Source organism: Arvicola amphibius, chromosome 8 (genome assembly GCF_903992535.2).
Source record: "Arvicola amphibius chromosome 8, mArvAmp1.2, whole genome shotgun sequence".
Classification (NCBI taxonomy): Eukaryota; Metazoa; Chordata; class Mammalia; order Rodentia; family Cricetidae; genus Arvicola; species Arvicola amphibius.
This window is the reverse complement of record NC_052054.1, coordinates 94,461,476-94,485,156: the sequence shown is the minus strand read 5'-3', so window position 1 is coordinate 94,485,156 and position 23,681 is coordinate 94,461,476. Positions and strand designations below refer to the sequence as shown.

The 23,681-nt window shown below is 42.9% G+C and overlaps 1 protein-coding gene across 6 annotated transcripts; it reads left to right on the top strand.

The window, feature by feature from the left end:
• The first annotated feature begins 1,942 nt into the window (after positions 1–1,942).
• On the top strand, positions 1,943–23,402 carry Macir (macrophage immunometabolism regulator). 6 transcript variants are annotated; one of them, XM_038339983.1, is made up of 4 exons: positions 2,743–3,552; positions 3,818–3,869; positions 9,471–9,560; positions 20,923–23,402. In XM_038339983.1, exon 4 carries the CDS (start codon positions 20,946–20,948, stop codon positions 21,567–21,569), a length of 624 nt encoding a protein of 207 aa, XP_038195911.1. In that variant the 5' UTR covers positions 2,743–3,552; positions 3,818–3,869; positions 9,471–9,560; positions 20,923–20,945; the 3' UTR covers positions 21,570–23,402. The 6 variants fall into 6 exon arrangements, with proteins under 6 accessions (XP_038195907.1, XP_038195913.1, XP_038195911.1 ...); XM_038339982.1 differs by having other exon boundaries at positions 2,743–3,618; XM_038339979.1 differs by lacking the exons at positions 2,743–3,552; positions 3,818–3,869 and adding an exon at positions 1,943–2,105.
• The last annotated feature ends 279 nt before the right edge of the window (positions 23,403–23,681 follow it).

The window sequence follows — 23,681 nt, the reverse complement described above, 5'->3', positions numbered from 1 at the left end:
AGGATGGAGCACCTGAGCGCCAGGTTCTGAAAGGCCTTTCAGAAACAAGTTCAATTCAGCATCTGGAACTAGTTCTTTTAAAGAATGTCTTTTTTAGAGAAATGGTTATTTCTTTATGGACTGAACTGAACTGTGTTCATAGAACACACAGTAAGCTTGGCAAACTGTCTCCATAGTGCCTTCCTCTTCCTCAGGCCCACAGCCCACAGCTGTCACAGGCTCCACATAATTTAATTTAAATGGTCTCTCGATAGAACTCTCATGAAATGCAGATAAAGCTAAAGTCAGCCTTGCCTGCCCAGCGAATAGGTGTTCTTTGTGACACTCAAGAACCAAACTAACTTTTGATTGGCTAAAAAACTCAGATTTTGGAACACAGGGCAGCGCGAAGCAAGGACACAGTTGGAGACAATGCTCTCTCATGGAGTCAGCCTTGAGACCAGTGAGCCGGGAGGCCAGTTGGGGTTTTATTGCTTCTGTCCAAAGAACAATGCTGAATTTTCAGAACAAAGGCCAACTTACAAGGTTCTCCTGAAAAGATTATGAGTTCAGGCAGGACAAAATGAGGTTACGCTTCTTAAAATAAAATATGTTTTTTTTTAAATAAAAAGTTCTTATAAGAACAAACATCATAAAAGACACCACTGTGACAAATTCAAATGGAAATGACTTCCAGTGCCTTCTCCAAGGAACCCATGAGGAAAAACAAAAAAAACAAAAAGCAACAATCCCACAAATAAATGTTAAAAATCGAACCGCGTATGCATACTGTACGATGTAACTTTTATCTGAGAAGTTACATGTGTACCACGTTGGGGAAAAGCAACTGTTATTTTGAGAAAAGTCATGAATCCGGACTCTTCCTTCCGTTTTCTGACACGTATATCAGAGCATACAAGAGACAATTCAGAAAGTATCCTTCTAGTTCAGAGAAGCCATCTCTTGAATCCACGCACAGTGTTTATGTTTATTAATATGGTTGGGGACATAATTTATGATTCTTTATGATCAAATAAAGCATCCTTCCAAACATCACACAAGACTGGAACACAACGCTATATTTGTAAACGCATAGACAGCTCAGCCATATATTAAGTCTGTGACTTTAAGAAAGTTCCTTCCGTTTTCCATATCTTCAGAAGGTGGATTAGAACTGTTGAGAGGCGTAAACTTGGAAATATGTGTCAAAAGGGTTGGTACCTAGAGCTGAATAAATGTCAGCAAATATTTGTGTGCGCATTTGACCTCTTAGACTGGGGTAGAGTTTACGCGAATAGAGGAAAAAAAAATCTTGTTGGGAATAGTACGTCACTCCTGCAAAACCCGAGTTCTGGAGACTAAGGCAGGAAGGTTCTCGGGAGCTTGAATCCAGCCTAGGCTGCAGTGAGAGATGCTGTCAAGAAAGAAAAGGGAAGGAGGGGAGGAAGAGAGGAAGGAAGAGAGAAGAGAAACAAATGACTCAGAATCGGAATTTGGCCTTCACCCTGACGCCCCCATGTTTACTTGTTTTTCTTTTCTTTTTGTTTGTTTGTTTTTTAGAATTACAGTATAACTTGTAACTTCATGGGCTTCTGCTCTCCCCAACTTGTGTTCAAGCAGGAACTCACAAATGACAGCCATGCCCACACAGCTCAGCACACCGCTCTACGGGGAGCCGTCCGCATTCCCAGGCCTGCCAGCTGCGGCTTCCTAGCGGGAGCGCGGGGTTTTCGTCTGGGAGAGGCGGTGGCATCACTCCGCCTCGCGTCCGCGCCCGCCTCCGCTCCTGCGCTCTCCTGCCGGGCCGCCCAGCGCCTCGTCCCGCCGCCCGCCCTTCCGAGCGTGCGAGCCTGGCGCAGGAGGCGGGCTCTGCGCTAACCGGCCTCGCCTCCGCAGCCGGAGGAAGGGAGGGAGGAGGCGGGAAGGCGGGCGGGGGCGGGGGAGGAGGCGGGACTACGGCGGGCCGTAGCTGGCGCCGAGCGCGGTGGGAGAGCAGCGGGTACCCGGCTGGCTTGGCTGGCGGCCTCTGCCCGCACCTCGGCGCCGCAGCCCCTCGTCTCTCTCGCCCTTGGCTTCGACTCTGCGGCCGGCGACTTAGAGGAGCCGGCGGGAACCCTGGATCACTGGTACGTTGGACGGGGACCGCCACTCCTTCTGCAACCTTTTGTGCTGCAGAGGTGGCGGTGGTGATGGGTGGAGTACGCGCGTGAGTGTGGGTGCCCCAGTCAGCGAGCCACTGTGCCAGCCCCAGGCACGGCGCCGCCCCTTCCTCCTCGCCTCGTGTCCCGGCAAGGCGAGCGGTGTGTGCGTGTGTGCGTGTGCGTGTGTGTGTGTGTGTGTGTGTGTGTGTATGTGTGTATGTGTGCAACGCAGGGAAGCCCCGGACGCGCCGGCCTGCTGGGTGGCTGGCATTGCAGTCTCGGTGGCCACCGGCTTGGAGGGGGGCCGGTCCCCGATTCCCAGTGCGGATGGCAGACTGGGGTCTGGAGACTGGGGTGGGGCCCGCGCGGGGTGCGAGAGCCCGCAGCTTCCTGGCACAGGGGTGGGGCCGACGATGCCGGGAGTGTGCAGCGCGTGTGAGTGTGCGGGGGCGTGCGCCCTGTGTGCGCGCGGCGGGCGGGCGAGCGAGCGGACGAGCGGGCGTGTGCTCGCCGCCGCCGTGCGGTGCGGGGGGACTCTGCGACCCGGAGCGGCGCTCCCGCGGTGCGGAGGTGCGGAAGTCTGGGTACGTTGGCGCATGCCAGCTCGGCGGCTAGCGGTGCCCGCAGCGCCAGGCGCCAGGCCCAGGGAGGCCCTCTGAGAAGTAGCTCTTGCCCGGCCTGTCGCGCCTCTGTCCCCAACGGTGTGCGGGCTACGACTGCGGGGGCCAGATAACGCTTGGCGGGAGCCCAGACGACCTTATCGCGCCCGCCTTGTGCGCGCTGCACCCCGCGGGCGAGGCAGACACCGGCGTGGTGGGGGACGGTCGGGCCACCCGGTGGTGGCGTCCGTGAACTGTGGATCGCGGCCCGGTGCTGGCCCGAAACTCCCGCGGCAGATGTCTCTCGGGCACTGCTGCCCTCGCCCCACCTGTCGCGGGTGGACTTTGGGGCGGTTGGGAAGCGTAGGAAAGGGCGTCTGGTGGCGGGCAGCGGGCAGACCTTGAGAAGCAGCCCATTGTGAAGCTGCCAAAGTCGCTCTAGTGGTGGAATCTGCAAATCTCGGTCAGAAGGCCAGAAAGGAGCCCGGGTCGCGGAGGGAACGACGGCCGCGTGCTTCCCCTCCTGGCAAGTGTCTGCCTCGCTAGAGACTACCGGGCTCTCCTCCCACGCCGCTTTGCTCCGGGTGGGCTCTAGATCTCTGCAAAGCCGGGATTTGCGCGCGCGTGTGAGTCTGTGTGTAAGTGTGTGTGTATGTGTGTGTGTGTGTGTGTGCAGGCGCGCGCTCGGGCGTGTGCGAGGCGGGGAGACACTGGGAACTCTGGAGCTGAACTTTTTCTTCCTTTGAAGAGGAGTAAGAATGGAAACAGCAACATTGCACATTGTTAGCTGCTCCTAGCCGGGAGAGCAGAAGGTCCTGCAGAAGATCTCCGAGGTTGCTAAACTTCGTTTTACGTTGATTTTCCTCAAGAAAAGCCACTCTGTAATTGATGGTGGCGAGGTACTTTATGGTGGTACAACAATGTAGACACTAGGGTTTGGGAACCACCCCTTCACAAAGTTTATTTTCGCAATTAGTTCAAAACACAGTTATTATCCAGGATGCTTTGGGTCACAGTGTGTGCTTACGTTCTTTTTTAATGAATGGACGTTCCGCTGATTTTTTTTTTTTATGGTACCTTGGATTATAAACAAAACAGAGAGGATGAAATGTAAGCGCTCATGAATGGGCACGAAGACCACTTAACTTTGGTAAGAGCTGGTGCATAGACTATGTTTTTGGTATGTTTATTTAATTGTAAATGGGACAGTTAGCACTAAATCTCCCAGGGTATAAGGTATACCCATTGGCATTCCGGACAGCCAGTTAGCTAACATTATGTGCTCCATGTTTTTGACGAGTACCTTCACATTAAGTCTTAAAAGTAATTGGTGTGATGAGAACAGTAATTTGCAAGTGTTATTTAATGTTTTGTTCCCTGATTTGTAGAGTCGGTTATTTTCTCAATGAGTACCCAGTTTTCGGCTTCTCTTTGAAACTTGCATCACCTCCACCAGACTTCTGTTCCCCCTGTGGCTATGCATCCAGAAGAGGGAGGATTCTTGTAAAGACTTGGGGTAGACTTGTGGATTCAGCTATTGTCAGACATGTTTAGGGGGAAGCTGAATATGATGTAGTAAGGTGTGTTTGATTTTAACTAGCAGAGGTAGAAACAAAATGAGTGCCGGGCACTTTAAGGGAGTTGCTATTAAGAGAACTGATACTAGAAAGAGGAACACGTTTATGTCTTCCTAAACCAATTATGGGTCGCTTTACCACGCTGGGGAGGTTGATGGTTTGTTGGTAAGGTCAAAGAAGGCCTTTTAAAAGTCACACCGTACCTACTAACTGCCCTTCCAAACCCTTCGTGGTTTAATTTTACAAACTGGGAAAAGATAAGAAGGTCGGAAGTGGTCCCCATGGTAAAAGCCCCTGACTTCGGCTAAGCATTTTCTTTTCCACTCAGTGCTGCATGCAGTCTGGCAGCTGAACCATTTTATATCTGTTCAGCGTTTTTCTACATGAAGAATGTTTTGGTCCCTTATTTACTTTAGAGTAGGCTTTGAGAGCAGAAAGTATTTTGCTTACGAAGCATTTTCACTACTTAAACTAGAATTTCCCCTGCTCCAGGGTCTCTCCTCAAAGTCCTAGGTTTTGGGAGAATTAAAACTCATCACTTAATACTCTACTTTTTTTCTCCTACGAAATTCTATCTTTTCCAAGTACCATCTTTAATTAGTAGTGGAATTTATTAAAACGTATGGTGCCTCCAGATATTATTTTATAATATATATAGTCTTAAAATTTGCCATCTTTTTCCTGATACTTAGTTAGTGGATGTGGGTTGATGTCTCAAGTATAGCAATTTAGGATTTAAGAGTAAAGCATTTGTTTGGAGCTTGCTTTGCTTTGTGGAAAGAAGACAACTTTGGCATTGCTGGTGTTGTTCCCGTTTGCTGTTGCACAGATGAGGTCTGTGTTTCCTGACTTTATGCTTGCCCCACTGCTTCTATGTACTCAAGAAATATTGTTGAGTGGCCTGATACGTCATTGAGTGAATGACTGGGTGGATGCACCTTCCAAAGTCCACAAGCGGAGAGATGTCTTTTCCTTTATAAAGCCCATACCTTTTTACTGCTTTGTATGACTCTGGGATAGGGTAGCAATATGTTTCTCATCAGATGATATTTGAAGGTTCAAGAGGTTTCCACAGATAGTTATGCCCGGGTAGGAGCTGTGTACTCACTGTAATGATACATATCATTTACCAGTTGCTGTTGGAAACTTTCTGAACTTGTGGAGACTCCTTGCAGTCAGTGTTGGAGGTCTTCCCCCTCTTCCTCACCTGTGACTTCCCTGCCAACGATAGTTGGCTGCACTTGGTGATATTTAAGTTTCATGTCATGGAGCTTTCTGTTTGTTTCAGCTCTCGCTATTGGATACATTGTATCTTTAAGCTTTAGGTTTATTGACTCTAGTCTGTTTTGCTATGCTTTTTTTCCCATGTCTTAAAAATGTGTAAATAGTCTTTTCTATTCGAGGTACAAGCCTTCAAATGCCAAGATAAAGCCAAAGTCATTTTCGTGTTTGGGATGTACAGATTTTTAAAGTATTCTAAAAACGGGCAATTTTCTTTGACAGTTTTATTTTTGGGGTGGCTTTATTACAGCTTTTAATCTCTGTTTTGGGAGATGGTAGTGAAATCTTTACTATAATTCTGTAGTGGGTTACTCTATATGCTTTCTCAAAGTAGGCATGTAACTACACTATTTCTTGACTCTGCCCTACCTATTTTGTGTCTTTTTTTTTTTTTTTACCGTATCATTTCTCCCCTCCTGGTGCCTGTGTCTAGCTGGTACTCAGTTACACACAAATCGCAATGTCAAGAGCGAAAATGAGGACCAGGCAGATGCTTCTATACTTGGCTCACCTTGGGTCACTGCCGAGGGATCTGTTCTATTTTTGACTTGGCAGTGGCAAACTAAGGATAATCAGTCACTACACTTTGCTCATTATGAAATTAGAGACTGTTTCCTAGACTTCATCATGAGCTCAGTGATGTTTGATAATTGCTTTAAGGTTCCTCTGCTTTCAGTTTTAGACCAGGTCTTTCTATTGGTGTTAAAAGTGTTCGAAAGTATAAATATTGTTCTAGTGCTTCTAAACGCTTGGAAAGAATATGCCACCAAATACCTGGCATAAATTATGTGACAGTTGAAAGGAAATTTAAAACTTTCTTTATTGAAAATTAAGGCATCGTATAAGGCAGACAAAAGACATTCACATTTTTCTAATGTTTCCTTTTCATTTTCAATCTAAGTTTGTAAGGGTCTATATCAGATTTCTCTCTTTTTATAAGTAGTGTTGCCCTGGCATCCAACTGTAGAATAGCCAGTAACTTGCAAATATTGTTGGAGATTTTTTCCGGTCGTACTATTTGTCTTCCTTAGGATTACTGTTGCTGTGGTGAAACACCATAACCAAACCAACTTGGGGACGAAGGGGGTTTATTTGGCTTAAATTTCTACATCTTAGTCTATTCCATGGGAGCACAAGCAGGGCTGGAGTCTGGAAGCAGGAAGTGATGCAGAAGACATGGAGGGATGCTGCTTGTTGGCTTGGTCCTCATGGCTTGCTCAGCTTGCTTCCTTTTTATAGACCTCAGGACCACCAGTCCAGGAATGGTACCACCCACAATCACTAAGAAAATGCCCTTCTGACTTTTCTGCAACCTGATAAAATGATCTAGCATATTATCTATATTTTAAAATATTTATCGTGTGTGTGTGTGTGTGTGTGTGTGTGTGAGAGAGAGAGAGAGAGAGAGAGAGAGAGAGAGAGAGAGAGAGAGAGAGAGAGAGAGAGAGAGAGAGAGAGAGAGAGAGAGAGAGAGAGAGAGAGAGAGAGAGAATATGAGTGTTCTGGGGATTGAACTCAGGTTGTCTCTGTCTTCATACTGTGAAATCCTAACATTTAAAAAGTCTGACGTCACCTTGGAACTAGGAATAAAACTGTTTCCCTCCCATCTTTACACCAATGAAGTAATGCAACATTTATATGAAGTACCTTTTGAAACAGAGTAGGATTGCACCCACAGAAATGAGTGAATATATGCTTTCACGTGCATGATTATTGTGTGTACTGCTGTGATTATCCAGAAGTTTGAGGAAGAGCATGAGGGCCGTGGAGCCAGGCTAGTTGGTATGCAGATTCCTGCACTGCTCTCAAATAGTAATACTTAATTGAATACTTCACGATGGGATTAATAATATTTTCCTTAAGGGGTAAAGATTATATCACATAAAGTACGTCTTTTGACATACAAAATATAAAAGTGGTTTCTTTTTAAATCCCATCCCCTGTTACAAATCTGTTTACTTAATATATCAGTGTGTATTTCCTAACAACGTTCTGTAAACTCTTTGAGGGGTAAATATGTGAAGCAAATATTTTTATCCTTAGGAAGCAGATTTAGTTTCACTATTCTTCAGCTTCTGATAAGACCACGGGCCTCATTGGAAAGAGAGGTCCAAGTCTTAATTATGCAGATTGCTTGTTTGCTAAATGTAAACATAGTTGGTGGTAAAATAAATTAAATAGAACATGTCTGATCTCCATATGGCTGGTAGCATCAAGGTTCTTACCATGATGGTTTTGCTGTATGAAGCCATTTCTAAATATTAAGCAAAATTTCTTGAGTTCGGTAAATTTTCTGTTTCCTTTGCTTGAAACTCTTCTGTGCTGGGAGGAAAATAACAACCTAGCAGTTCTTGGCCTGTTTCATTTGCTTTGGTCTTTAGTCTGAGAACATGTTGTATAGCAAAGCACATTGCTACATTTCCCGACTTCACACAGCTATGTAGATAAAATGAATCCTCGCTGCTCTTAGGAGCTCCCACCTACCTTATGTTGAGCACAACCTTGAAAACTCAGCAACCTCTGAAGCCTCCACACATTGAAAAGGACTTTGGGGAGGATTTTGTTTTGGTTATCGTTGTCTTAATAAACCAATCCAGTTAACTGGGGATGCAAGAGATAAAGATAGTTCCCTTTAATTCCCATGGCAAGAGGGGGATGACGTTGAAGACGTGCTCGAGACCTTGAGTATGTTGCTTTGTTTGTCTCACTAAGAGTGTTTTCTGAGTCAGGGAGGTGCCTCAATGGGTGCAATGCCTGTTGGGCAAAACTGAGGACCTGTTTGTTCCCTAGGATCTACATAAAAGCTAGACATGGCAGTGCACTTTTAAAACCCCAGTTCTTGGCAGAGACAGGGGAGCCCCAGTGCTTGGCTAGTAGCCGAGCTAAACTGATGGTCTGTCAATTTAGTTAGAGACTCCCATCTCACAAAATAAAATCAGGACTTATGAGTGTGGCTCAGTGGCAGAGTTCTTGCCTAAGAACTCTGGGTTCACTTCCCAGTACCAATAGAAATAAGGTTGAGTAGAAAAGAAGATAGCCCCTGATGTTGACCTCTGGCTTCTACATGTGCATGTATGATTGTATACACATGTATAAATGCACGTGCACATGCACACACAGACACAGACACACACACACAGACACACACACACAGACACACACACACACACACACACACACACACACACACACACATATACTCACACGCTATCAAGAGCCTTCCAGTCATTTGCCTCAAACAATATAACAAAAGTCTAACAAAAGATACTTTTATTGTTGCTATTTTAGAATTCAAATGAGTAGACACCAAAATTAATTGTATAATAATGGATCACACATCTGTTTAGGGCTTGCAGCCTGCACAACACGTTCATCGGCCTGAGTTCCCTCAATCCATATAACCTGTGTTAGAGAGGGACCAGTGTATGAATGGCCTCATTTTAGAGATTGCTGTTTATGCACAGGAGGGAGAGTTCTTAGCATGGCCACAGCTAAGATCCACTTTTTGTGCCTGCCTGCACATTGCTTTTTCGCCTATACAGTCTTCTGAACACATCAGTGGGAATGGAGTGGGTACAATTATCATTTAAGCCTTTAGTGTTTTATGTGTTTTTATTTAACCTAGTTAACTACTCTTAGTTTGTAGGTAGAGTTTACACAGCATAACATAGGGGAACGAGTGCCATAAGATGTTTTGAGTACCCATTTAGCCAAAATAACTCAAAACAACTTTTTAATTGAATTAATTAGTTATGGTGTCCCATGTAACCTGTACCAAACATTTTAGTACCTCCCGTGACTTTCATTCTGTTTTTCAGTTAGAATTACTATAATTGCTTTATAAATTGTGTTACTCGTTAAATTACAGGCTTATTTTTGTGTCTCATGTTTAGTATCTGGAGTAGAACAGAAAAATTATTATGCCTGTGCTCCCTTGGGACTCTTTGGAAGTTGCACAGTGACATCATCTGGGATTTAGTCCGGTAAGTTATATTTTGTTGTTTCTGTTTGTTAACCATTAAATGAGCATAATGTCTTGGTGTCTGTTAAAGATTACATAGATGAACATGTGAAAATGGTGTCCATGTATTGTTACAATTGTGTGTCACAGTCATAAGACTCATGGTTGGGATTGAGATTATGATTGTCGCATGCTAAAATTATTTGAAATGCTTAGTGCTTTTCTATGTTTTCTTTTTTGTGAAATTTCTAGAAGATAGGGGAGGTCTTAAGAAATAGTATTTCAGAATATATGGTAGAAAGAGCAACTCTTTAAAACTCTGAGGGATGTTTTAATAAAAAAAATTCCAAAAACTGCTAAAGTCATTCTCAATACATTCTATTTATTTTCATGAATAATGGTGGCTGAAGGAGAATAACTTTCCCATAGTTGTAATTGGCTGCACACGTGACTCCACTCTATCTTACCTTACTATGAGTAACTTAAAAGTATGCAGTACTTTATCATCTTTTAGCTTCCCTTCCCCCAGGCCTGTGTTTATGCTCACATTGTTGTTTGTGTGATTTCAAGTCTGATGGGGAATGATTTAAAATAGCCTTGTAGCTCTTTAGCATTTTCAGAACTATATTAATGTGAGTGGCTGCTCTTTGAATCCTTGTGGTTTCTTGCTTTGACTTAGAGGTCATTGTGTCTGCAGAAGGCAGTTTCGTACTCAGTGATCCCTGAATGGTCAGCAACTGGAGAATGATTTAAAAGTATAATGGGGGAGTGTGATGGCATTAAGTAGATGGATGGATCATATTTCATCCATTGAATGTGCACGAAAGATTTCATTTTTAATTTTGTGTATTTGTTTATGTCTCTATGTGGGTTTATACTTGTGAGTGGCTTTCAGAGGCCAGAAGAATGCATTAAATCCCCTGGAGTTGGAGTTAAAGGTGGTTGAGAGCCAACCAACATAGATACTGGGAGCAAACTTGGGTCCTCTTCAAGGGCTGTAAATGCTTTTACCTGATGAGATAGCTCTCCAGCTTCCAAGATGCTCTTTAAAAAACTGAAAGCACTACTAAAATATCTAGTCTTTAGGAAGAGAAGTAATTTAGAAATTCACAGTACATTTAGAAAGAATACAGTCACCAGCCCACCCAGCGAAAGTAAACTTGAAGAAATGGGCAGGAGGCCAAGGGGAGACATTTGCATGGCTCTCTGTATTTATCTGTATGTACATAGTGTACACTTATACTGTTTCTATGCACACTGTTTGTATTTTCTTTAAAATAAAGTAGCAATCTAGCAGAGCTACAAAAGGTGAAGTTACTGTGGGATAATGCTCTTGCACACTGTAAAACTCTGTCACTCATATTGGTTTAATAAAACACTGATTGGCCAGTAGCCAGGCAGGAAGTATAGGCAGGGTCACCAGACTAAGAGAATCGTGGGAAGAGAAAAAGGCAGAGACACAGTCACCAGCCAGAGGCAGAGGAAGCAAAATGAGAATGCTGCACTGAGGAAAGGCACTACAGCACATGCCTAAAAATAGACAAGAATAATTTAAGTTGTAAGAGCTAGTTAATAATAAGCCTGAGCTATTGGGCCAAACAGTTTATAATTAATATAAGCCTCTGTGTGTTTCTTTGGTAGTGAGCAGCTGTGGGACTGGGTAGGACAGAAACTTTCTTCTACATGAAGTGATTCATCTTGGGGGATATCACTGAAGGTGATCAGACACATACAGGCTAACTGCTGAGTTTTCCTTTTGACTGAGACTATGTAACCAAGAAATTATAATATTTTGGAGAATCATATAAAACATGGCCCTACATTACCAAAGCATCTTGCTTTTTAATTTCAGGGTTGATTAAAGGATAACTTGCACATAATAAAACTGATTTGAGTGTAGCTTGAAAGTTTCTTTTGTGGTATGTTTCTTCTCCCCATCCTAACTTCTACCAATCATTGATAATTTCTGGCCTAATTATTTTGCATTTTCCGGAATGCCACATATCAAATGGCATATCACGTTTCTACCAACTTATTTCACTCTTTGGGTTCCCAGTTTACAATGTTCCTTGCTGAATGGTATTCCACTGTTTCTTGAGTGATGTTTAGACTCTTGCCAGGTCTTGATAAGCATGAATGATGCTGTTGTAATTATGTTCGTGTCTTATTGTGTATGTTTATTTTCACATTTTCTGTGAGAGTGAGGTAGTTGAATTATTTAACAAGCATTTATTCATCTTTATAAGCAATGTTAGACTGTTAAGCAATATACTGTTAAGTAACTAATATACCATAATGTGTAGTCAGGTGAACTCAAATCTCATTCTCAAATTTATTTAATTTTATATCCAGTTTTAGCTAGTTTGATTAGCAGATATTTTTGGCCTTCAGTATATTAGAAGGAGTAAATTTGAAGGCTTTAGGGATAATGACTGTAGGACAGAGTATCTCCATCTGGGTGACTTAAAGAGGCAGAAAGAGTGGAATTTTTCTGGCATGTACAATGTGGCAACCTTTGTGTATATTAAACTTGCCTGGTGGTTTCGCTGTTGTTATTCATTTTTAAACTACTTTTTAAAAAGAGATTTATTTTTATTTTATGTGTCCCTGTGTTTTTACCTGCATGAATCTATGTACACCTACGCTTGCTTAGAGTGCCCTCGGCCCAGAGGAGGGCGTCTGAGCTCCTGGACCTGGAGTAGGTGGTTGTGCACAGCCATGTGGATGCTGAGATCAAAACCCAGACTGTTCCCAGCTTTAGGCCGCTTGTCTCTATTCTAGCAGAGGAGGTGAAACAGGCAAACTGCTAAAATCAAATGGACCAATAAGCTCTTCGTCATGCTTAGGAGTCCTCATCTGCCAGAGGACGATTCTGTCCCGCACTGTGCATTTCAGGTTCCTCTTGATAAGGATTTTGTTAACATGATGACATTTTTTGTTTTGTGTATTTAAGACAATCATGTCTCCCTTTACACTGTGTTGTTAAATGTTGTTAAACACAATAAAACATATGAAGCAGCATTTAGATTACTCAGGTGAATTTTTTTAGTTAACCCCAACTTAAAAAAAATAAAAATTTTTTTTTTTTTTTTTTTTTTTTTTTTTTTTTTTTTTTTTTTTTTTAGAAAAATAATTGTGAGGCCCTGAATCCAATTACAGATTTGTAATCTGTCTTTGGGAAGACAGGGAGAGGTGGATCCCTGGGGCTCTTTGGCCATTCTTACTAGCCCACTCCAGGAGTATCAGGGTTATGGGAGTCTGTCTGTAAAAACCAAGCAACCAACCAACCAGCAAACCAAAACAAACCAAAAAAATCACAAGGAGGATGGCTTTTAGAAATAATACCATAGATGTGTCCTCTTGGCATCCACACGCATGAGCATACATTTATACGTACATTTATATACATGAACATGGCTCTCTACCACTCTTTCTTACACACACACACACACACACACACCCTTTTTGTATAGCCTTTATGAAAGGTATGAGTTATTTTCAGAGCAGTTCTAAGAAGCCAAGACATTTGTGTTGTATCTTCAGAATATTACTTTTTTTATAGGAAATATACAAAATTTTGAATAGGAAATTTTTATATAGGAAATAAGGTTTCTTGGAGAGCGTTAGAAATGTACACATTGCATTCAGACTGTGGTCTTTTGGCAGCTCATGCAGGTGCCTGGAGAATCTCCGATACATGTGTTGGCAGCCAGGACTCAAAGTTGGGGTGAGACATACTATGCTCACTGCCATTAGCATGTGCATTCTGCATATTTTTGTAGTATATATAAACATTTTCCCCATTTGTTGAAGGAAATTGGATACTTAGTTTATAAGTCTGTGCAAGAGATGTCTGTTGGCAGTGAAAATACCTGAGTTAGGGTCAAGAATGGAAGCCATGCCTGTTTTATTTATCTTTTCCCTTTGGAAAAGGCAAGCACATTATCCTCTTGGCTCACATTTGTCCTTTCTTCAGCAATTCTTACTTATAAGAAATGAGAGTAGAAACACGATACTTTCTTGGTGAATGTATAGATTGTACTTTATACAAGTCTTTACATTAGCTTTTGGTTATATAAAATAATTTATTCTCCTTGTGAAAAAGATGGGAATATTTTATGTAAAGCTTTGTGGTAGTTGCTATAAAAAATTATAAAGCATATGTTCTTTGACTCAGCATTTTAGTTTTGGAATTTCTTGCAAAATTAGACTCTTCTCTCTCTCTCTCTCTCTCTTTCTCCCTACTTCTCACATGGGTGTGTCTGTGTTCATGCAGTATACATAAAGTAAACACCTACTCTTATAATTGTGACTGTAGGGAATAAGGGAGAATACAGTTAAATAGCAATATGACTTTCCTCTAGATATTGCACTGATAGGGGATGAAGAGCTATTTTGATTTTAATAGAAATGTCAGTATGAATTATTTTAATTGAACATCTTTCAGTCTGCATGGATTGTTGACTGAGGTTTCTGTCCTGCCCCATTCCTGCAGTCATTAAGTCCCAAAGAAATGCACAGATGTCTACATTAATTATAAACTGATTGGCCTATTAGTTCAGGCTTCTCATTAACTCTTATAAGTTATATTAGCCCATAATACTTGCCTGTGTTCGCCATGTGGCTTGGTATCTTTTTCAGCAAGGCAGTCACATCTTACTTGCTTTGTGTATGGCCTCCTCTCTGTTTGGGTAACTACTGCAGACTGAACTTTCTTCTTCCCAGAATTCTCCTGTTCTCTGTGCCCTGCCTCTACTTCCTGTCTGATTACCCCACCTATACTTCCTGCCTGACTACTGGCCAATCAGCATTTTATTAAACAAGTATAAGAAACAAATCTTTACAGAGTAAAACCATTTTCTCACAGAAATGGACTACTTTTAGAAGTTTCAAAAATAATAAAAAGATCAAATAATCGTCAAATCAGGCTGGAGAGAAATGGAAAGGGGTAGAAAGTATCTGGGTGAGGAAAGTGGCTATGGAAATGTCTGTGGACTAAGCATATTTGAGGATCTTTGCAGCTCCTTAAGGAAATAAAGAGGTTGGTGCTCCAGACCTGTAGTGTGGAGGGTGGTGCCCCAGACCTGTAGTGTAGAGATTGGTGCTCCAGACCTGTAGTATGGAGAAGGATGGTGCCCCAGACCTGTACTGTGGAGGATGGTGCTCCAGACCTGTAGTGTGGAGGAGGATGGTGCCCCAGACCTGTAGTGTGGAGGATGGTGCCCCAGACCTGTAGTGTGGAGGATGGTGCCCCAGACCTGTAGTGTGGAGGATGGTGCCCCAGACCTGTAGTGTGGAAGGTGGTGCCCCAGACCTGTAGTGTGGAAGGTGGTGCCCCAGACCTGTAGTGTGGAAGGTGGTGCCCCAGACCTGTAGTGTGGAGGATGGTGCTCTAGATCTGTAGTGTGGAGGATGGTGCTCTAGATCTGTAGTGTGGAGGATGGTGTTCCATACCTGTAATGTGGAGGATGGCGTCCCAGACCTGTAGTGTGGAGGAGGATGGTGCCCCAGACCTGTAGTGTGGAGGAGGATGGTGCCCCAGACCTGTAGTGTGGAGGATGGTGCTCCAGACCTGTAGTGTGGAGGATGGTGCTCCAGACCTGTAGTGTAGAGGGTGGTGCCCCACACCTGCAGTGTGGAGGGTGGTGCTCCACACCTGCAGTGTGGAGGGTGGTGCTCCACACCTGCAGTGTGGAGGGTGGTGCTCCACACCTGTAGTATGAGGATGGTTCCCCAGCCCTGTAGCACACTGAGTTTGTCTCTTTAGTGTACCTGTCACTAGAGTTGGCTGTGCTTTGTACCCAGATGTGTCTTTGTGTTTTCAGATTATCCAGTTGGAAATACTCCTGTCCTTCTCTCCTTAAGCATTACACTATAACCAAACTTCACAGATCCTTGGTACCATAAAAAATATTTCTGGTAGCCTAATACCGGAGTTTTATGACAGAGATGAGAAAGGTGTGTTGAGAGAGAACAGCAAAGCAGATCAACATCCTAGTTGGTTAAAGAGTCCAACCACGGGATCCGATATCTTTTGACTTCTCAGCGAAAGCTTTAGGAGACAAAAACTTTTCAGGTGTATAGTGTGCTAATGAATACATGTAATGAAGGGTAATGATCAATGATTTTTTTCGAGTTTGTAAATGGAATACAGCTGTTAGAACACAGTGTGTATGGAAAAGAATTTTTGTATACCCGCTGTGTAGTCCACAGCTCTTTGGAGAACTTGCCCAGGGTGCCATGGTGCCTAGGCCACTGTCAGTATTGGTATTTGTGCCCAAAGAATGAAAGACTCCACTTCTTGGAATATTAAAGAGCGGGAGGGTACAATCTGTGCCACATGTTTCGAACACTAAACTAAATATTATTTTCTATGTTATTTTCTGGATCTCTTAATGTCAGCCAAAATTCACAGTTGTACACTAGCCAATAGTGAAAATGCATGATTTGTATGGGCTAACTAAGGGTCATCTAGTTGAATTATTCTTCATATCTGCCACTGATAGTCACACCTGTGAGCATTGCCAGCCCTAGAAGATCTTGTCATTTAAAAATTTGTATTTGCTTGTTTCAAACACAGTTTCCAAAGCACCATGTAACTACAAGTTGACTTTTGTAGTTTTCTCTTTTTTGTGTATGTATGTGTATGTGTGCCTTGTTTATGTATGTGCAGGTACATGAATGTGTATGTGTGTGTATGTAGGGGAGAACACAAAGCAACAACTTGGGGTATTGTTCCTTAGTTGCTGTCCAACTTTCCCTTTTTGAGACAGAGTCTCTCATTGACATGGAACTCACCAAGTAGGTGAGGATGGTGCCCAGTGAGGCCTAGGGATCCGTCTGTCCCTGGATTACAAGCTCTTGTCCTGCATGTTTGTTTTTAGTGTGAGTTCTAGGGGTCCAACTCAGGTTCTCATGCTTGCAAGGCAGGCATTTGGCTAGCTGTTTCCCCGGCCCTATAGCTTTTGTTTTCTATTCTAGACTTTTTTTTTTTCCATAGAAATTTTTACTGCTTCTGTTAATGCAAGTTAACCTTTTCTTCTAACTTTTATTTCTAGTGTTCTGCCTTAATTATGTATAAGAGACATTCGGGAAAACAAAGAGGGTGTCTTCAATGATGCAGACTGTAGAAGCATTGGATCTGATTTCTTGTGTGTGTGGTTGTCTGTGTGTGTTTGGCCTCAACCATGATGCAGCTGTGGAGGCCGGAGGTCAACATTAAGTGTCTTCCATTATCACTCTCCACCTTATTTTTGAGACATGGTCTCTTCCTGGCCCGGGCCCTTGCCTTTTTGGCTAGGCTGGTTAGCCAGTGAGACCCAGAGATTCTTTGGTCTTGCTTACCCCCAGCTCTAGGATGATGGATGCTACAGTGCCTAATTTCAGTAGGTGCTGGGGATCTAAACTCAGGTCCTGGTTCGTTCACTTTGCCTATTGTGTCATTCCCCCACCCCTTATGCTATGGCCCATTTCTTGATTCACTGTTTATTATATCTGCTGAAGTAGTTCTTTGCCTATTCGTGTGATGATGCTCACCAGACTATTTGTGATCCAGTCTCAAGGGGGGGTCCTTTTCAAATCTGAAACAAAATGCGGAGTCATGAATGGACTTGCTAAAAGCAGTAAGCCCGCGGCAGTGTTTTCATGGAAACGCTGGAAGAATATGTAGTTACAGTCACCGTGGCTGAATTTTCTGTTAAATGCTTTTTAAATGAAGAACTTGGAGGCTGGGGTGTGGGTCATTGGAAGAGTATGGCATAGCATGCTTGGGGCCTGAGTTGCGTTAACAGCCACAAACAACATGAAGGATACTTCTCATGGAAGAGTTCCTGTCTCAAGATGTGCCCCAGGTGTGGTGCTGTGCACCCTGGAGTCTTCAGCTGTGGCAGCGGTAGGCCGACGTGGAGACCCCACCTTGGTCTTTGCTGTCAGTTTTTTTTTTTTTTAAAGTAGAGTTTGGGAATTAGCAAAGCAGCTAGGCCTGGTCGACAGCTGGAACAGTTCTGTTTAACAAATGGCCCATGAAAATTGATTCCATTATTTCCTCAGCTTTTGGTCTCAGTGTTTAAATTCACTCAGAAAATACTCAGGAATTGAGTAGCACAGAGCATTGCTTTTCTTTCGGATGTGCTGGAGAATGGGAGCTGCGCGGCCGCTTGGTGTGGTGTGGCCTTCCATCTGAGGAAACTGAAAGCTTGCCCATAGGTGTTCTCTTTCTGAAGCTTGGCTCCACGCTGCTTTCATAGTGCTGCACCATGGGTGTCCTTGAGAAGAACGGTGTACGAGGAAAAGGAGATGTAGGGATCGGCATGTTAAGGAACACAAATTAGATAACTGTCCCATTCGTTCTCCTATTTGTGGAGGGGCATGGAAGAGGAAGGGGGACTGCTAAGGAAGGCAAAGGTGACTAGCGGGAAGGGGAGGGGGTAAGTACAGACAGTGAGGAGGGGATATATGATCAAAGAACCTAGCATGCATTTCTGAAGGTGTCCATGAAGTCACTGTTGATCCAGTCAGCATATTAGTAAGAATTCCAAGCAGTCTGTGGGAGTCCTGGGTTCTTGTGGAGTATCAAAGCTTGGAGATGTTCCTTTTCAAATGTCAGTCAGTGCACCACCGAGATGAAGGAAGGCACCCAAGGAGCTGTTTCGTGAGTATACTCACTGCTTGTAATTTGGGATTCAAGTGCAAGTGTATGATAGCTAGAGTGTGCAAAACATTTTCCAGCTCTTAGAATTTCTCATGAGAAGTTATTTAGGTAGCAACTATGTATATCATACTTAAAGCCAGTTGTTTGTATCTGGAGCAAGGATATATATATATATATATATATACACACACACACACACACACACATACATACACATATATGTATATATATTATTATTCAGATATTTTATATGAGATATTTTATACCTGTTTTGCTTTGGTCTTAGTATTAGATATTTATGCTGCAGGATATTAAACACAATTATTCTTTTATTAAATTCTTTAATTTCTGTTTCAGAAATGTTTTCCATAGTGAGTGTATTGTTTGCCCATGTAGAATGCATTATGTGTCCCACACTAGGCACCTCTGTTTCTTCTGATAACAACCTAAGCTAAGTCATTGTCTTCCATGTAGACATGTAAAGATCTGTTTGCATAGGTTTTTTTTTTTTTTTTCAGGCTAGGTGAAATTTCTTATTGACTTCTGGAAACTTAACTAATGATAAGTTTTCATCTAACAATAATGTATATCTCGTGACATGTCAAAGTTTGTTTCTTCAGTTTTCTGGTTTTGCAAAATGAGATACCATTTCTACCCATTTGTCTAGATCAATGTATTCTGCTATCTTTATCCTCAGCCTCAAAAATATATCCTAACAGCTCCGAGTTTGCCTTAGTAGAGCAGAATCGGTGCAGTGTCGGAACAAATCTCTGGCATTCCTGTTGACCGCAAAAGCCTGTGCTTGCCATTTATGCCTGCGGCCTCATTCTTTTGAAACCTGCTTAGCAGTCCTCTCCCACTCTAGGCAAAGTAGACATCTCAGCACAGCGTTTATGTGGATTGCCACCCAGTCCAGAATAGATAGGATTTGAACTATCAATGTTAAGAAGCTCATACAGCAAGTGAAAATGAGGGGATTGGTACAAAACCATGGTTTGCATGGAGTGCCAGACCCGGGAGAAATCAAACCAGTACTCATTCAGTGAGGGCAGGCAGCTGCAGTGTTACTGTTCTAGGACGTGTGTGTGTGTGTGTGTGTGCGTGTGTGTGTGTGTGTGTGTGTGTGTTTGTGTGTTCCTGCCTTACCCTGACTGGACCTCACTGCATTTCTGTTCCTGGTCTTTCAGCATCTCCATAAATATTAGCGTTCAGCTGTGTTGTATATGGGGACTGTCGTAGGGACAGGTGGCCTCTTGTGCCTCTTCAGCCTCCTAGTGAAGAGAAGTAGAAATCAACTTCCCAGGGTTTCTGTTTCATTTGCTTTTAGTTTTCTAACTGCCCGAAATTTAAATGAATACTGAAACTGTAGGAAATAGTTCCTCGTTTTATGGAAGAGCGCACAAGAATCATGTGACATAATAGGCTTTCTCAGTGAGTTTCTCGTATGAAAATTAGTTACGTGACATTTTGATTAGTATTCGGAGATAACTTCCTTAAAACCAGTAGAAATTCAAGTGAAATTAAACTTCCTCAGAAGGCATTAATCTCTGTTTTCCCTACTATGTTGTTGCCCAGAATTGTATTATCTGCGGTTTTCTAGGAACCTAGCCATTATTCGTGACACCGTGTGTCATTAAGTTTTCAAAACTACACAAAGTCATAATTGCAATGAACAATCCTGTTATTCATTGTGAATCATTCTTTTTGTTAAACGATCCAAAAGTACTGTCTTAAGCTTTGTACAATAAAATAACTGTGCTCATGATATGTTTATGATTAAATATTCACATAAATGACATTTGGTATTTTACATGTAACTTAAGGATTGATCTGCATTTATCTTGTGGGTATGAGTGCTTAGCCTGCATGTGTGTCTGTGCACCACGTGTATACAGTTCCTTCCCACAGCCCACAAATAGGCAGTGGATCATTTGGAGGCATGACAAGAAGGTTATTAGCTGCCACGTGGGTGCTGGGAACCATACCTGGGTCTGCTGGAAGCGCAACAGTGCCCTTGACATCTGAGCTATGTCTCTGGATTCATTTTACATATGTTTAATATTAAGTTTTACATTCTCCCAGTAGATTTGAGGTTGGCTTGTAACTAACTAGAGAATGGAATTCCGTTGGCAATTTCACAGGAGGAATTTTTGCATGGTTTCCGCCTCTCCTTTCAATGCTCAGCCAGCCATAGTGTCAGAATAGCTGTGAGGTGAATCGATCGGTCAGTGAGTTGCGTTATATTCCGTTATCTTCCTGCAAAGCGCAGGTGCGAAGACTTGCAGGTGTGAAGAATGAGGCACTTCCATAATGAGAGGACATTTAATTTTCAAGTCAAAATTTATTTTAAACTTTTTGTGGAAGGAAGCCTGTGTGCCTACTTGTCCTTGCATATCGTTGCAGTCCGTACCGCATTTTTAAGCATGTCAAGAAGTAGACTCCATGTGCATGAACTGAGTGCTGTCTTGGAGAAGTACCTCATTCTGATTTCTTCATCTGAACCCCTCCGTAGGTCTTCAGATTCTCGTTGACCTGCCTGTGAATCTTGGAATGGCAGTGGTCATTTCTCACCTGCTCTCAAATGTCTACTAGACAGGCAGAAATCTCTCTCTTGTACATTGTCTGTCTTCCAGACAAGTATTTTTCATGCTCCATCTGTGTGTTCTGGCAGGACCCGGGGCTTGGCCCAGAGCTCTGCGTTACCCTTCTCTAACCTGAGTCTCTTTACTTTCAGGAGTGTGCAGCCTGGTGCCTAAGATGGAAGTAGATGTAAATGGGGAGACCAGAAGTCCCCTGACCACCCTGCCCTTACCTGTGGCTGAGGGGAGCTCGCCAGGGAAAGCGGAAACGGAGAAACCCCGCTGCTCGAGCACACCATGTTCACCCATGCGTCGGACTGTGTCTGGTTATCAGATCCTCCACATGGACTCTAACTATTTGGTTGGTTTTGCAACTGGCGAGGAACTCCTGAAGTTAGCCCAGAAGTGCACGGGAGGGGAGGAGAGCAAGGGAGAAGCCATGCCGCCCTTGCGTTCCAAACAGCTGGATGCAGGACTTGCACGCTCCTCTCGTCTGTATAAAACTAGAAGCAGGTACTATCAGCCATATGAGATTCCAGCTGTTAATGGCAGGAGGCGAAGGCGGATGCCCAGCTCAGGAGACAAGTGCACCAAATCCTTACCTTATGAACCTTATAAGGCCCTCCATGGGCCCTTGCCTCTATGTCTTCTTAAAGGTAAGAGGGCTCACTCCAAATCCCTGGACTACCTCAATCTAGATAAAATGAACATCAAGGAGCCAGCCGACACAGAAGTGCTACAGTACCAACTTCAGCACCTGACCCTCCGAGGGGACAGAGTGTTTGCTAGGAATAATACATGAGCAACTCCCACCGAATTTCAACCGCTTTAGGCCAGCCTGTACTCGGCTAGAGAAAAATCTACTGTCGTACTCTGTACATGACCCTTCACGTTAGAGATGGTTATATCAGCTAAGTGTTCCTGGAACATAAAAAAAAAAAAATTGTTTGGATCAAGTTTTGGATACAGGAATGAGATCACAGGTACTGGGGGCGGGGCGGGGGGCTATCCTTCTAGAGCACGCAACTGCAAAGGAAACAGAATGTTGACCGTTAGTTTGCATAGCTTCTTAGCTAGAACAAGGTTTTGGTGCAGTCATTTCACCTTTATGATTCTGACACTCCAATGGGGGAATGTTACCTGCTTGGTTGTCGCTGACTTGGTAAGATTCATTCGAAATTTCCATTGAAGTGCTCAGTGCTTCGTGGATCTCTGTATTTTACTATACAATGTATGTAATGATTTGTCTTATGAAATTTGGAGCTTGAACACTGCTGAATTGGACCACTTTTTATTTTTAAATATTGAGTTTAAATATTTTATAACTGGTTTTGCACTGAAAACAATTAACATTTCAGATTAAGAGAATAATCTTTTCTTCACTTGCCTCAATAATACTATTGAGCGATGGATTTTTTTTATTTCCGCATGGGAAGTTACTGATCTCTATGGCTGTAAAATATTCCTTTATAGCATTATTAAAGTGTGTCTTAATAAAATTAAATTTGGGATACAAAGTATTTATTTTACAACGGGTAGTGGGTGGGATGCTTTCCCAGGATGTTTCTGACATGGGGTCTTCATCAGTTAGAAACATTTCCTTAGTGCTTATTTTCTAATTTAAAATCCACATGGAACTTGAAAACGGAAAGGATTCTCTCCACCAGGTTGTTGCCGTAGTATTGCTTGCATTTCCACTTCTGGTAGGTCAATAACAGCTTTAGCAGAGACTCTCGCGACTTTGACTTTCAAATACTTAAACTGAGTATGACGTGACACCAGTCAGCACGTCCTTGGCTCTGTCCGGGTTCAGGTCTCTGCAGCAGGGCACTCATTGAGATGCCAGTTTCCGGATTAGCGCAGGAGTCTAACGTGCTTCTGCAGTTTTAGTGGGCTAATCCTGGATTACCTAACCATTTATGTCTATCACACTGGTTTAATTTGTTGCTAAAGAAATGATTCCTCGCCTTTAGTAACAGAAGCGACTCAACTACTCTTAACCATAAAATGTATGTAACTTACCTTTGTAAACATTTCGATTTCATTCAGTCTTAAAGGTGCAATTTATTCCTGATTTGGCATTTCTGGCTCTACAGAACTACATGTTTTATGTTTTCTTTTTGGCACTGTGAGTTTCTTAGGGCTTAGCTGACTTAATAAAATAAGAACACATTTTAATTGATGGCTGGGTCATTCCTGGAACAATTGTGGTTTTCCTGTGTCCCGAATGAATGACAAACTTTATTTAGAGGAGAATAAATGTTAGAAACTCCAGGAACTCTTAACAGATGCTTCTCATGCATTCAGAGGCCGCCATGTGCCAACATGTATGACGGAGCCATGGAGATGCTGCTTCATGTCTTACCGAGTTGATCCGAGTTTTTGGTGGCTGGAAAGTTTCCGCTGTTGTCTATTTTAAAGTAAACTGCACCTTTGTAACATATTGTATGGATGAATGATCACTAAGATTAACTATTACCTATACAGTCAATAGTTTGACAAGTAATAGAATCCTGTCAGATGCCAAAGAGTTGGGATTTTTACATTTAATGATTAAACACCGTTATTTATTGATGATTTACCCTCTGGAACTGTATTATTTCTAACTATGAAATAAAAGGGTGATGTCAACATACGCGGCTTTGTGGTGCTTTCAATGAGACACACCATTCGTAAGCGAGTTAAGGATTCTAAACCCAAGGGGCTGCCGAGGTCGCTCATCTGGGAGAGGCACTTCCCAGTCCTGACTACCTAAGCCTGATTCCCAGGACTGCCATGACAGAAAGGGAGAGACAGTTGTCCTAAGTTGTCCTCTGATGTCCACATATGTGCCATGGTACACACGTATGCACGTGAGCACACTTAAGCAAGTAAGTAGATTTATGAAAGAATTCCACTTAAGCACTTACTTTAA